This window comes from Silurus meridionalis, chromosome 23 (assembly GCF_014805685.1).
Source record: "Silurus meridionalis isolate SWU-2019-XX chromosome 23, ASM1480568v1, whole genome shotgun sequence".
NCBI classification, from domain to species: Eukaryota; Metazoa; Chordata; class Actinopteri; order Siluriformes; family Siluridae; genus Silurus; species Silurus meridionalis.
The window spans coordinates 20,997,957-21,013,797 of NC_060906.1; the positions used below are offsets into that span (position 1 = coordinate 20,997,957).

The 15,841-nt window shown below is 38.5% G+C and overlaps 1 protein-coding gene across 2 annotated transcripts in view; it reads left to right on the top strand.

Moving 5' to 3' along the window:
* tbc1d32 (TBC1 domain family, member 32) overlaps positions 1-15,841 on the top strand; it is a 68,937-nt gene that overhangs the window by 31,940 nt on the left and 21,156 nt on the right. For both annotated transcript variants that reach the window (XM_046835877.1, XM_046835876.1), the window contains exons 24-31: positions 1,221-1,343; positions 3,839-3,947; positions 4,095-4,188; positions 6,368-6,493; positions 7,099-7,182; positions 8,962-9,031; positions 9,922-10,037; positions 15,091-15,245. In XM_046835877.1, the coding sequence (XP_046691833.1) occupies positions 1,221-1,343; positions 3,839-3,947; positions 4,095-4,188; positions 6,368-6,493; positions 7,099-7,182; positions 8,962-9,031; positions 9,922-10,037; positions 15,091-15,245 (877 nt within the window). The remainder of the gene's footprint in view (positions 1-1,220; positions 1,344-3,838; positions 3,948-4,094; positions 4,189-6,367; positions 6,494-7,098; positions 7,183-8,961; positions 9,032-9,921; positions 10,038-15,090; positions 15,246-15,841) is intronic.

Genomic DNA, 15,841 nt, shown 5'->3' on the forward strand with positions numbered 1-15,841 from the left:
TGTTTACAATATTTATTATTACATTATCACCTTCTGAATAGTCCCCTCGCACAGCAATACAGCTCTCCCAGCCACTGTTCCTGCCACATCTGGAAGTCTTCTTTTTTCGAAGCGGGCAAGCACCTTCTGCGATTCACGCCGGATCTCGGCAGTAGTCAAGTCAAGTCAAGTTTATTTCTATAGAGCTTTTCACAACAGACATTGTCTCAAAGCAGCTTTACAGAATTTAAGAGTTAAGGTGAATGGTGTGTATTTATCCCTGATAAGCAGCCATGGCGACTGTGGCAAGTAGTGTCAAAACGACGGCCTTTGAGCCGTATCTTCAGAGGTCGAAGTCCGCAAGAGACCAGAATCATGTTGTTTCCGGCAACAGGGGGCGCATGTTGCCGAAATAGCTGACTTTTGAAGTTTGGTTCTCTCTGTGACTGTGCGTGCCGCCTTGTACTGCCATCTGCTGGCATGATACAAAACTAGTTTCGCATACATGTTTGCTAGGTGTCGGATGAAGACCTCATGCTGACAAGATTACAAGAAAATTTTTTATTTTTTTTGTTTATGTTGGATTACATTTATTTACCTTTACAGCTATTAATTTATTTATTTAGAGAAGCTGAAAACACCAATTTGTTATGACGATTGCTCGGTTTAAGGGAGCGTTTCAAAACAAAGCCAACTTGCAAAATCGTCTGGTGCGATTGCCAGGATGCTGATTTAGCCCTGCGAAAAGAGATGGATTACTCTGGAGACGCCTCTCAAATCAAGCTTCAGTACTATAGTTAGAATCCATTAGAGAGAGAAATCAGTGTCTCATCACAACCACACCAGCACCCCAAAACACACACACACACACACACACACACACACACACACACACACACACACACACTCCTCCGTACCCTCTACCCGCCTACACACACTTACTCAGAGCCACTCGAATGCTCTCCACTCATATAAAACAACCTCAAAGCCAAAAGTTCTGGGCTTTTATCATTTCACTGACAGACCACTTTACTTCTGGGTTTGCGTTTGATGAACAAAGGGCACCTGTAAGTAGTACACGTCGAACCAAATCGAAGGAGGCTTTGATTTGGATTTCTGGAACAGCACAATAGCCTTATACACTTTTTTATTTTAACAGCGACATGATGTTTTTGACAAGCAGATGTTTTTTTAATGTCAAATTTCACTTAATGAAACCCCCTTTTTGTTTTCTCCTTCAGACTCCTGAGTGCCATGTGCTGTAACCTGGACTCGCTTCTGCTCCTGGAGTCTCAGTACAAACTCTCGGAAATTCTGCTTCAGAATCAGAAGGACAACGTTGTCGAGACCTCAACTGGAGAAGAGTATGTGAACTTACACCTCTTCATTCTCCAGCCCAGGCAGTTTCAGGGATAGATTTAAACGAGGCATGTGGTTATAGGAAAATGATCTGAATGGGGCGATGCAGTCTGACACAAAACAGCTGGAGTCGAATTTACCACCCTGAAGATGATCATTTTCCTGTTAGTTCACATGCTGAAGTTTTTGAAATGTACATCGATCCAGGTATGACGTTATGAGTGGTTAATAAGTGAATATCATTGATGATCTCTTCATCATGGCACCTGTTTGTGGGTGGGATACATTAGTCATCAAGTGAACATTTTGTACTCAAAGGGCGATTTGAAAAAGGGATTTGAGTGAGCTTCACAAATTGTGACGGCTAGACGACGGGGTCAGAGCATCTCCAAAACTGCAGCTCTTGTGTGGTGTTCCTGGTCTGCAGCGGTCAGTTTTTAACACAAGTGGTATACTGTAGCTCAAACAGTTGAAGAAGTTAATGCTGTCAATGCTCGACAGGTCTGGACTGTTTTAGCAGCAAAAGGGGGACCAACAAAATATTACGCAGGTGGTCTTAACGTTATGCCCGATTACTGTATTACAGTCTGTCATCAACTTGAGTTATTTACCCAATAATTTTCAAGCTATACATGGGTGAAGTAAAAAAAAAAAAGAAAGAAAGAAACGATTTCTGTGCCAAATACACGCTATGAAATTCCTGTATGAGCACTTCTCCCGGAAAAGCACACCCACCACCATGCTTCATTCGGTTACAAACGTCTGCAGCACTGCACAGGACTCACTGGAGAACAATTATCCAAAAAGTGTGGTTTTGGATGTGAGGGAAGAAGAACCTTTTTAGATTCCCAAAGAACTTAGTGTTAAGTGTCCAATGGATGCAGTTGATTTTTAACAATGGCATCACCATAGTTTCTCAAGCTTGTTCCTTTTGTTCCCACCATTTCCGTCATTAGCTCCACCCACAACCTGCCTGCAGAAGTTTTTTTTTTTTTTTTCGGAAAGAAGCGTAAAGCTCTATTTTTTTATGAATCTGATAAGACTCTTCGGAGATTTCAAAGATGCAATTCCACTCTCTACAGTAGGTACTCAAATTTAGCATGAGATTGGCCAAAGTGTGTGTGTTATGCCCCCTTTAAAAAACACAAATTATTATTTTTTTTATCAGTTTATGGCTACATTTAATGTTTTAGAATGTCTTTGTGAAAAGTTAAACCCTGTTATCATTGTTATTGTAGATATTAACCATCATCTGCTCCCAACTATTTAAAAAAGTTGTTTAATAATTGTAATAATATTAAATAAATAAATAAATAAATATATATATATATATATATATATATATATATATATATATATATATATATATATATATATATAAAACAAAATAAAAGCCTGTTAAAGGAGTATAAATTAATCATTCACTGAATTGACAAAAGTATTGGGACACCTGTCCTTTCCAGCCATATATGGTTCTTCCCCAAGTTGGAAAAAGCTTCCCTTCACTTGAGCTAGGCCAGCTCTATGGAGATTTTACAAGGGTTGGAGTGGAAGATCTCCTGCTATAGAGCTCTGATCTCAACCCTATTGAACACCTTTTGGAACTCATTAAAATGCTGACTGGAACCCAGACTTCCACACCTACATCACTACCTGACTTTACTGAGATCCTTGTGGCTAATTAAGCACAAATTTCCACACATTGTTGTGGGAACATCTTCCCAGAGGGGTGGAGGTTATTATAACCGCAAATGGGGACTCAATGTGGAATGGGCTGTGACATAGAATCTTACGGTCTGACGCCCACAAACGTTTCATTCTATAACCATTGGGGAAAAAAAATGTGACATTTTTTTGGTGACAAGTCTCCAAGTGCTTTAATTTTTACTTGAAATGTTTCCCTTTTTTCACAGATGAAGTCAAGACACATCTTTAGACATAATTTTGCTTCTTTGACTATAAGGTCATTGTAGCTAACAAATAAAGGAAGCGTATAACATAATGGAATCCTGATTTATCACACTTACATAAACAAACCATTGGTTAGAGGAGGTTTGTCCAAAAAAGATTTCTTGGCTTTTCAGAAAAAAAACTACACTATGAGTTAGACTATGTTGCCAAAAGTTTACGGACACCTGGTTGTACTGTAAGTTTTCTCATTTAGTCCTAATTTGCTCCTTGCTTATAACTCCATAAGTTGTGGTAACAGTTTGAAAAAGAACCACATATAGCAGAAAGGATTTCAGGATCCTGATTTCAGATCAGGATTTCTTATGTAGTTTGATATCACCCCACACCATCCCCTGATATTCATATTTCTGTAAGCAAGCTTCTGGCAGACATAGAGGAAGTTCCTTACATTTAGTTTATTGTCTGAACTTCTTGCCAAAATAAACATATCGGTGACTGGGTTCAACAGAGCTCAAAATCTACACTATGGCTAAGATAATGTTATGTTGGTGTATCAAGTGCTTTATAACAACCCTTTACTGCTCTCTAGTGAGGTTATCATTGATGGTATTTCTGTGGAGAGGAACCACCTCCTGGTTCGGATGAATGTGGTCGGTGGTCCATCTGAACGGAAACTCCCCGCCAGGGAACTGCAGAAGGTTCGAGTTCCAATTTTTACCTTCATATGAGCGAAACTATACAGTGATACATTTAATCTCAGCTTTACTTCCTGTGAACAGTTTCCTATTCCTATTTTATTACCTATAGCTCTAACATACTCTCCTTCTTGTGTATCTTCCTTCCAGGGAGATAATCCATACCCATGGCTGATATTCTCATCCCTCCCCGGACTCGCATGTTACACCCTCGAAATGCCAAAGACCTCCTGGACTAAACAAGGCAAGAAGCTGCACAAATTTGCTGTTAAAGGAGCTCGATTCAACTTTCATTGATATTTCCAGTCACCTGGACTTTATTTTTAGTCCTAACATTCATTTGTTTGGTCTAGAATTTGTTTTATTTATTGATTTGCGTACTCATGTTCAAAAGATTAAGAGAATCAGTTGAAGATCATGACGAAACATCCGAAAGATGGGAAAATGGGACGACAGACCAACCATAGCACGGTTGTTGCCGCTAGAAGGAATGGGGGTAGTTTAAAGGCTTTTTGGATTTTCATGCACCAGGGATTGGATTAACCTTTCAGTTTAACTCAAATAACCGATCTTTACAATGTGGCACAGTGATGCAACTCAAAAGGCATGGCTTGGAAATCTGAGGAGAATGGGCTCCAACCGCAGATGACAACGTGGGCCCTTGTCACAGCAATCTGAGTCGCCCCACGCTGCTCATCAGGGATAAATAGACATAATTTACTTGAATTCTGAAGTTCTGTAAAGCTGCTGTGAGACAATGTCCATTGTGAACAGCGCTATAGAAATAAACTTAAACTTGAACTTTAAATATTGTATGAACTCTGCGGCTAAATCTATATGAAGGCAAATACGATGTGGTATCAAAAAGTTTTGAGACTCGCCCTGTTTACAAGAAAGTTTTATTAATTTTATTGCTGTATTGATCTGTTTCCACACCATCACCTTCAAAATAGTCTCCTGGCACAGCAATACAGCGCCCCCAGTGTTCCTAGCTGAGAAGTCTTCTTTTCGAAGTGCGTCAAGCACCTTCTGCGATTGGCTCCGGATCTTCGCAGTGGTGTCGAAATGATGACCTTTAAATACCTCAGAATAGCAGACCTGGTAGCACCAGTTGCACAGCTCCCGACGTGCACATAAAACGAGGCTGAAAACGTGTGCGGACGCCACTTTCAAGCGACAAAGGTCGTGATCTTAAAAAAAAATAAATAACTTGATGGGAGAAAGTGCGCACCTGTAAGTAAAATCTGAGCGCTGCGTACACACAAAGGGGAAACAAAGAAGGTGAGAAGGGGAATTAGCGCACAAAATCTTTGTAAATGAGACCCCAGAGCGCTCCAGAGTTTAGCAGGTGGTGCATCATTAATAATGGTCCGTGGGGAAACACAGTGCTCTGTGTGTAGTTAAATGGACTAAATGAAGCATTGAGGCAAAGTATATGTTTATTTTATTTATTATTATTTTATTATAATTCTTTTTGTATTCGAATAACTCAAGTTACACAAGGAATCGTTTCAGCCCTACATATATTTACGCTATTTAAATCACTGAGTCGTAAAATTTACCTCCAGACCGTCCCTCACTTTTTGACTGATGCTTTTACCAGACTCGGTTGGGATGAAGTCAGTAAAGAAGGACATAGGACAGATTTTAGCTTAACATTGTCTGACCCAGAAATGAGCTCCACAAGCAAGACTGCAATGCTACTCAGCTTCACTGCATTGTAAACACCATGCATAATTAATCAAAAGGGGTGGAGTCTGTAAGGAAGGACAGCTTATCTGTTTATTTTTCGTGATTAAAATTCACCTCACATTCGGACGAAGACTAAATTTTCATTCCTGGGATTTAAACGGGGCTTCAACCTCATCACTTGCTCAAATTTATAATTGCTGAGTTGCCAGGCTTTGTTTAATCCTGATGATTGGATAACGCGAGGCGTGTGTTTTTATTCGGATGGATGAGATTACATTTTCGGCTTGTAAAGGAAAACATTACGCATTAATATGAAACATCTCTGAATGGAGATCAGCGAAGCATCTCTGAGTTACAAATCAGTCATTTATACAGTGGTGGTCAAATATCTACGAAAAACATTGTGTTTTTTGACTCCATCATCTCCTATCTGCCGTCATGTAAAGCGCTTCTGTATTTCAAAGTTAAAAACCGTCTCAACATTACATGACCAAAGACCGTTGAAGCAAGTCAGCTCCCTGGCGTAATGACCCCGATTTATTCGGTTTTGCCAGGCGAAACATCTGTAAGCCAAAGAGCATGCCGTTTCTTGTCTCATCAAAGGTCACGCTGAGTTGATCGAGCGTAGCCTCCTTCATAAATCCAGGGTTTTAAAACTCCATAAAGTATCACGAAATCTCAAATTTGTGAAAAGCGTTAGCTTGTCTTTTGTTGTTTGTATGTTTGTACAGACTCTGAGGTCAGCGCTTTCCTGTCTTCCTCTAAGGATGGTGAGAGAGACGAGAACTGGATGGAGAACTGCAGGAGACACTTGTGCAAAGCCATGATCAGCAAATCCAGAGTTCTTACAGGAAGAGGTAAGTGATGATGTATTTGCATGCTGAGGATACACAGTTAATCAGAGTAATATATACTGTATATATACTTGGTCATGCGTTGAGAATTGTGGTATTAGAATTTCTAATATGTCCCCTTGGTGTCACTGTGACAAAGAACATTTCAGAAATATCCTATTTTCCTTGATTCTTTTCATTTAATGGTATCCAATCACATCTTTTTGACTACAGGATCACATTTGAAGCGATATCAGCCCGCTTGCTCATACCCAAACACTTACGATTGGCTCGTCTCACTGTAATTGACAGGAGTGAAAGAAGTCTATCCCTTCCTTATCTTTCTGCAGCTATGTAAGAAATTTCTGTTTAAAATCTTAAGAAATGTTAACATGCTCATTGACAGAAAATTAAACACCACAAATCCAGCGTGACTGTTGCCCACAATGTTCTCCAGGCATATGACCCTCAATCTCCTCTTTTAAATTACATGCTGTGTTTTATTCCCCACATAACTCACCATCATGAGATTTCACCAGCACAGTTAGTCCAATGATGATGCTCGAGTAAGAATTACAACTACAGCTATAATGATGTTTAAATATGGGTTTGCTGTTCCATTTCCACAGTGTTGGCCGATCTTCTAGAGAGGGCCGTGCTGCATCTTTCCTCCTCCCCACCTCACTGCTTTTTCCCACCCGCAGAATACAAAGGTCAGTAATAAAAATGAAATCGCCAGACATTTTTCTTTAGTGCTCTGCTATACATTTTTTAAGAAGTATATAAATGCATTGAAGAATTCTTTTCATAAGAATGGCCTTTGGCTGATTTAACAGACCTGCATAGTGCAATGATCAGTTTATTAGGGACATAAAAAAAACAGCTGCCTTTTAGGCACTTTTCTAATCAGCCAGTCATGTGGCATCAGTGCAGTGCATAAAATCAGGCTGATCAAGAGCGAATCAAGGGTTTAGGGTCTTGCTCAAGGGTCCAGGAATGGCAGCTTGGTGGTGTTGAACTCATTCAACTCAAAACCTTCTGAACAGAAGTCCAGTTATTAGAAATGTTTTATCAAGATGTTTTCATTCATAGACCTGCACTTCCACTGTTTTTTTATTATTTAATTTTTTTACCATTCTTTGTAAACTCTAGAGAGTGTGTTGTGTGAAAATCTCAGCACCAACATCCATGACATGGTCAAAGCCACAGAGATCACACTTTTTCAACTTGCATGAACTTGCATGAAAGTCTGATATGAAGACAAAAGTGGCTCATATGTTACCCACATTCAAAAAAATACATTTTGTATAGGCTTTATTTAAAAGAAGAATAAAAAATTTGACATTTAAAAAAAAATGTCCAATTAATTAGTCACCTGCTCATGGCAATGAGTAATCCATAGGAACGTGTCTGGACGACTTCCTGTTTCCTGTATACAGCTATTGCGTAACACTGTCTACACTTTATGTTTACTACAAACTATGAACACATTTATAAGACACCAATTTTTTGTGCTAAATGAGATACACCAGCATGATTATCAGGTATCATGATTTGTTTTTATCGTTGCAAGAAGAATAGTTGCAAAAGCCATTAAAAACATTATAATCTGTAATGCCTTTTATAGACATATAATCCATTGTATGTAACACTTTAGATAGATAGATAGATAGATAGATAGATAGATAGATAGATAGATAGATAGATAGACAGACAGACAGACAGACAGACAGACAGACAGACAGACAGACAGACACTTAGACAGACACACATTATCATTAGTATAGACAAAAGTTTGTGGACACCTGACCATAAGAATCGCATATGCTTTTTGAACCTTTCAATCCACATTTATTTCCTATTTGCGATTATAATCTCCACTCTTCTGGCAAGATGTTCCTCCACATTTCAGAGTGTGTTTGTGGAGATCTGTGAAGATCATTGAGCCACAATTGTGTTACTCAGAACGTTCCAGTTCAGTGGGGTTCTTTATGGTAAAGCAGGCAAAGCTGGCTTTGTGCACAGGGACATTGTCATGCTGGAAAAGCTTTGAGTCTCTTAGTTCATCATATTTTTTTTTTCCTGTCACTCATCCTTTCATGCCTGCCTTTTTAATTCGCACTTGCTTCGTTATCGGCAATGCATATTAACCAGGCATAACGATGAATATTCACTTACTGTAGTGGCGGTTTAAGTCTTGCTGTGCCATTATCTGGGCCACTGGCTGACTGCACCGAGACAGACACATTGATCTGCATTATGTTATATCATCACACTCCTGCCATTGTTCCAAAATTAATGAGAACAGAGAAGTGGCTTCATAATCACATCAGAAGGCTCGTTTCCCTCTCATTCATAGGCATTTAACCAATTAAGCGCGCTTAGACGTGATGAACTTAGACGTGATGATTAATCCTGTGGCGTATGCTTGGCCAGCATAGAAAGCACCGTAAACGTGCAGTAATTTGTGTTTGCTTTGTACTTTTTTATAGTTGGTGATCATGACATAAAGGCTCGCAATCTGACGCCCGTGGAACAGCTGGGCATCGGCATGGCTCACAGGTCGGTGTTTTCAGCCCCAGGAGAAAATCTTCTGTTATGCATTGATACTAGTAGCTTCTCCAATGAGCAAAGAGATAATCACAGATTCATTACAGCTGCCTTCTCCTACAGTAAATCTTTTCTGTGGAGGTCTGCCAGCACAAATTAAACACACACAGGATTTATTTCATAAAAAGTGTCTGGACGTATATCTACTTAGTGAACAACTAAGTAAATGTAAACAAAGGTTTAGATTATTTTTTATATAAGAGCAGACTGGAAGTAGAGACTGTAGTAAAAGTCAAAACCAGGTTTTCTTTTTGTTGATGCTCCATTTAATAAAGCTATAATAAATTAAAAAACTTGTTTAATGGACATTTGTCCAAGAAAAAAATTCAGGATTGCCTAAACTACTTTTGAGGACATGAAAATGGTTGGAGGGTTTTCTCAGTAGCATGAAAAAGTTTTTTTCAAAAAGATTTATTTAGGCAACATTATAAATGTAACAATAAATAGATAAAAACTATCATCTGTTCCAATTAAACAAAAGGCAATGATGTAATAGCTGAATATGTAGACTTTATATATACTGTATATATAATAGATAGATAGATAGATAGATAGATAGATAGATAGATAGATAGATAGATAGATAGATAGATAGATAGATAGATAGATAGATAGATAGATAGATAGATAGATAGATAGAGATTATATACACAGTATATAAATTATCTGTGTGCATATATATATATATATATTGCCACACATCTTTCAAAGTGTTTGTTATTCCAGAAGCATGACCTATCCTATGACACATTTGTACTCCGAGTGCTATGACAACTCTTTTAATATTTTAACGTTTTAGAGTCACGACACACTTGCTAACTTTTCTGCTCGTGTCACCGCAGGTACGGCTCACTGCTGAAGTTAGTGCGAGAGGATTCAGAGCAGGATCTCTGTCTTCTCATCAAACACTGTCAGGAGTTCCTGTCACAGCAGCGCACCGCAATCCAGTCTGATCTCTGTATCCTTTCTGCTTGCACTTTAGTAGAGAATTTCTCTTATATCTGGTATATGACCTTTCCAAGCTGCGACGTGTGCTGAATATTATTATAAACAACAACAACAGCCTGTGCGCTACTGTAAAAAAAAAAAGTTGCATGAAATGGCGATCCCTAGCGTAAAGATTTTATGTTTAATATTTCCTTGTGTTAGAAGATATTTTTATTGTTATGATATTATTATACTTCCCTGGCATGTCATTAAGAATGCTTAATTCATTATTTAGTAGGACAAGAAGATTTTAAAAAGTTTTTTTTTTAGTCTTACAATAAAAGTTCAGTACTAAAGTCAACTTCAAGTGGTCCCAAGTCACCATTAATACCGAATTCCCAAATGGCTACTGCTGGAGTTTTACTGCACACTTGAGTTTATTTGTTTGAAATACTGAATGGTGGGTGTTTTAAAGTGTATCTACTTTGCTTGTGTGGGTGTTTCAGTGATCGTGGTGTTACAGTTGCAAGACATCGTCTAGCAGAATACCCTTACAGATTAAATGTGAACATCCTCCGAGACTCCCATTAGACATCCACATCAAACAGTACATGCTCTCTCTAATCCACATGTCTGTCTGCTTTTAGATGTTTAGTGAGTCCTATAAGCTTTGAGTCATTCGATGCCATCTACATATTGAAAGATGGCACACTGAAGCAACAGTGGGTTTTAGATGTACACTGTTTTTAGGGAGTCTTGATGTTATCCACATTGGAACATTATAAAAATGTGTGGAAGTATAGAAGTTTGGACGGAACAGGAAGGTTTGGAGGGTGAGAGGCGGCATAGCATTAAAGCACGATAGAATTCACTTCAACATGTTCACTGTGCATTATATTAAGCATGGACCCCTTCAGTACTTTTTGCTGTATTTTCTTTATTGACAGAGTATTACATTGTCTGTCTGTCTGTCTGTCTGTCTGTCTGTCTGTCTGTCTGTCTGTCTGGGCATCTGTCTTCTGTCTGTCTGCACATCCACCTGTCTGTCTGTTGATCTCTATCTATCTATCTATCTATCTATCTATCTATCTATCTATCTATCTATCTATCTATCTATCTATCTGTCTGTCTGTCTGTGCATCCACCTGTCTGTCTGTGCATCCACCTGTCTGTCTGTCTGTCTGTCTATCTATCTATCTATCTATCTGTCTGTCTGTCTGTATGTCTGTCTGTCTGTCTGTCTGTCTATCTATCTATCTATCTGGGCCTCTGTCTGTCTGGGCATCTATCTGTCTGTCTGTGCATCCACCTGTCTGTCTGTCTGTCTGTCTGTCTATCTATCTGTCTGTCTGTCTGTCTATCTATCTATCTATCTATCTATCTATCTATCTATCTATCTATCTATCTATCTATCTATCTATCTATCTGGGCCTCTGTCTGTCTGGGCATCTATCTGTCTGTCTGCACATCCACCTGTCTGTCTATCGATCTGTATCTATCTATCTGTCTGTCTGTCTGTCTGTCTTTTGATGCATCCATCCATCTGCTTGTCTGTCTATCTATCATCTATTTATCCATCCATCTATCCATATGTCTATTGATCTATCTATCTATCTGGGCATCTGTCTGTCTGTCTGCGCATCCACCTGTCTGTCTATTAATCTGTATCTATCTGTCTGTCTGTCTGTTTGTCTTTTTATGCATTTATCCATCTGCCTGTCTGTCTATCTATCATCTATCTATCCATCCATCTATCCATATGTATATTGATCTGTCTGTCTGTGCATCTATCCATCTATCCTTCTGTCCGTCCATCTGTACGTCTGTCTGTCTGTTTTTTTTTGTTGTTGTTAATTTAATTTCTTACCTTTGCAAATTATTAGAAAGAAAAATATAGTACAACCCAGTTGAAAAGCAGATTTCAATATGAGCAGATTTCAATCTGAGTTTTTTTTTTTTTTTATAATTGTGGCTTCCATATTTGTAGTCTGCCCATATGCTTAGCGTCATCCTGTGTTATCGAGGGTTTTTGATTCATTTCAGTAAAAAACGTTGGTCACAATGAAACTAAATGATCTGACAAAATATACATTTTATTTATACATGCAATAGCTTAAAATAACAGCGCAGCTCGCATTGAATAAGCCCTAGCTGTGCTGAGCTCAGCTGTCACTATAGTTACCAGATGAAATATGCTTTTTGCCTGCTGTCTGAAATGCTACGCTGAGTGGGTGATTTCTGACCCACTGTATAGAAACCTGAAGAGAACCCGGCATTCGCTGAAAGTTTTGTCGCCTACAGCGTGGAAATATGCAAAGGTAGGCAATATGGCAGCCTTTTATTTGCCCATCTTTTATCTGTGGAAAGGCAATAGCGGAATTAAAATGTGCCATTCTGTATATATCGTGTTTAGAGTCTATGTATTAGATGCGTGTGTATACACTAGAGCTGAACAGTCTTCAGCTTTAAGACTTTTTTCAATTGGGTACTGGATATTATCTCGCTAAAATTCAATCAATCTTTATTTGTATAGCACTTTTACCAATAGACATTGTCTCAAAGCTATAAAAAATTGGATAGATTTGTTCCTTATAATTGTAAATTTGTCCCTAATGAGCGAGCCAGTGGCGACTGCGGCAAGGAAAAACTCCCTGAGATGGCATGAGGAAGGAACCAGACTTTTAAAGGAAACCCATCCTCATTTGGGTGGCACCGAATGTCCATTTATTACTGTCCCATCATTGTTAAGGTGTCTAGTGATAAGTGCTTGAATGCAACCTGTGGTCCTGAGCCATTGAAGTCGACTTTTAATAATAATTACAGTCTAAATCCATCCTCAAAGTCCTAAAAATGGTCTTGACAGAAAGTAAAGTTTGGGTTCTCTTTACGTTTTACATCAATTCACAAATTCGACAGGAGGAGAATAATAATACTAATAGCTGAGGCAATGCATAAATAAAGTCAATTTGTTGAAGTAAAACCTTGGCATTGGCCTTTGTTTGTTTTGGTTTTTTTAGGTCTTGAGAGGTCTCGAGGTCTTCTTAAATCTTGATCCGTATCATTCTGTGCTTTTTTGTGTGTGGAATTGGTTGCTTAGTGTTGTACTTTGAATCAAAAGGTTGTAAGTTCAAATCCCGGCACTGCCAAGCTGCCACTCCTGGGCCTTAACTTGCAAATGCTCACTGGTCTTGATAACAGTGTCTGCCAAAAGCCAGAAACTTCGATCAGCAGTTTATTCATTCAGAGGGCAGTCTCTTTTTTTTTTTTTTGCATTAACTCTCTGGGATTGGGAGTTCTTAAAGTTGACAACAGGACTTTGTCTTTGTAAATCAGCAAATTCTTTGTCAGATTTAAACTTATTTATGGTCTAATCTGCCCTGTCATTTCATAACTCGGTTCAGCATTAACCCGAGCAGAATTTAGTTTAGATTATATAACAGATGTCAACATTGGGTGGGCTTCATGCATTGGACTTTGGATGAAATCCCAGCATACCAAGCTGTCACTCCTGGGCCCCTGATCAAGGCCCTTATCCCCCATAGCTACTGAGTTGTATGAATGACATAAATGTATGTTCTGGAAAAGTCCTGTTTTGGAGAAGTCTTGGGGAGATTTATGTGGGAACATAAAAAAATAAAGAAAGTGACAGAATTGCAAGAGTATTGAAGTCAAGTATAGATGGGGAGGAAGTAGCTTAGTGGTTAAGGCATTAAATATTTGAATCTGTAGGTTGTGAGTTTAAATCCCAGCCACACCAATATACCACTCTTGGGTACCTAAGCAAGGCCTTTACACCCCATAGCTGCTCACCTGTATAATGTATGAATGTAAGTCGCTCTGGATAAGCATGAATGTAGAGTCAGGCATGTTCGGAATCTGACAGGAGACTCAGAGACTCAGTAACTTTAAAATTTTATGCAGTCTTTTACACAATAATTACAGTATCATATGTCGTATTACAAGTAGTGGAAAGTAGGGAAGTAAATCTAATTTGTTTCTGTACTTTTTCACGTATTCGTACTTTACTGTAATATTTCTATTCAGGGAAACTTTTATTTTAAGTTTACTACATTTCAAAGTCAAATATCTGACTTTTTACTCAACTACATTTTGTGAAATCAGTCGTTCCTTTTTATTTATGAGGATTAAAACTCAACTGATCAAACACAATCAGGTTCTAGCGTGTGTTTTGACTGGCGCTTGGTAGTATCTATTTATCACCAACATACAGTTCAGCATCAGTTCACCAGCAAGTAAAACATTCAGAGAGGAATAAATTCTCCAGACTCAAACTTATCACATCACCCGTGGCTCTAACTGCGATTTTTTAAGTAGTTAAAAAGGAGGTTTTGGGCTCATGATAATTTAAATAGAAATCAGTGTTTGACTTATTATATATCATTCCATTAATTGATTGGTGTGTTAAGAGTAACATTAGAGTCTTTTCACATAAACTGAGTTGATTAATCTTGTGTCAAAAATAATAATAGGAACATTATAGACAGAATAAATCATAGTACTTTGGATGCTTAAGTGCATTTTAAGGCTTTTGTACTTTTACTCAAGTGAAAGTTTAAAGGGAGCACTTTTACTGGAGTCATATTTTACTGTATTTACTGTGCTTTATCTTTGCTTGTTTGGGTTTTTTTAATTCTATTTCTTACTTGTACTAAATGATCTGGAAGGTACTGCATATAGAAAATGACACAAAAAAGAAATGAATAGCCTTTGCAAAAGTGCACCGAGTCAATTTTTCATTTTCTACATGCTACTAATGAACTTGGTGGTGAACTTTGTCACCATAGGCAGGTATTATTAAAATTTGGAACCCATCTAATTGTTAGAGACCAATTTTTGGAACAAGAAAAGTCTTATTTCAGGCTTCTTTAATGATAAAGCAACCCTCATACCCCTGTTAAATCTAGATAAACCGTAATATGAAGAAATATTGTACATTAAAATTCATCCTAAACATTCAGCCAGTGGAGGTCTGGGTACTTTTTAGTGTGTATTGCGCATTTATCGAAGAGATATGTCGTCATACACGAGCAGTGCTGATGCTTCCTTGACCCTTGTTGCGTGAGGTTATTTGCAGGGCGGGTACCCTGGTCACGACTGGCTCTGTTCCACCATTTTCCTCCTGATGGGCGGCGACGTAGGCCGCTCTCTCAACCTGCTGCTGCGTTTCTCCCGGCTGCTGACATCAGCCTTCCTCTGGCCTCCTCGAATCTACCGATCTGTGAGTCCACTCCAAATTCATCCCCATGCCAGCATGAGCAAGAGCAGTCAGGCTGGCTGGTTTCAGTTCTACATTAGTAATGCCTTTCCTCGTTTCACATCCTTTTTTTAGGTATGCACTCTTTCTCAGTCTCTTTTTCAACCCATCCACATGGGGAAATCAGGAATGAAGCAATTGCGCAAAGAACACACTCGAGTGCGAGGTTTTGAAATCGTGAGCCGCTGTGTACCTCTCGTGTCGCGACTTTTAAGGAATGAAACGTGTGTGTTTATAGGAAAGTAATCGACGACGCAGAATGTTATGCTGAAGTGGGTATTTTTACAGTACTCGAGTATTTGACTCATCGATTTATTTTATTTCCTAAAATACAAATCAAATTGTACACCTCGAACACTGCATTAACCAACAACAGCCTTTTCAACATGCCAGGATGAAACAAAGATCAAAAAGATTTGGTCAAATTAGACAAATGCAATTTCAATAGACAAACACAGTTAAAGTACAACCTGAATTCCGGAAATGTTTTTAACATTTGAATAAAATAAAAACCAAAAGACTCTCAAATCACATGAGGCAATATTTTATTCACAATAGAA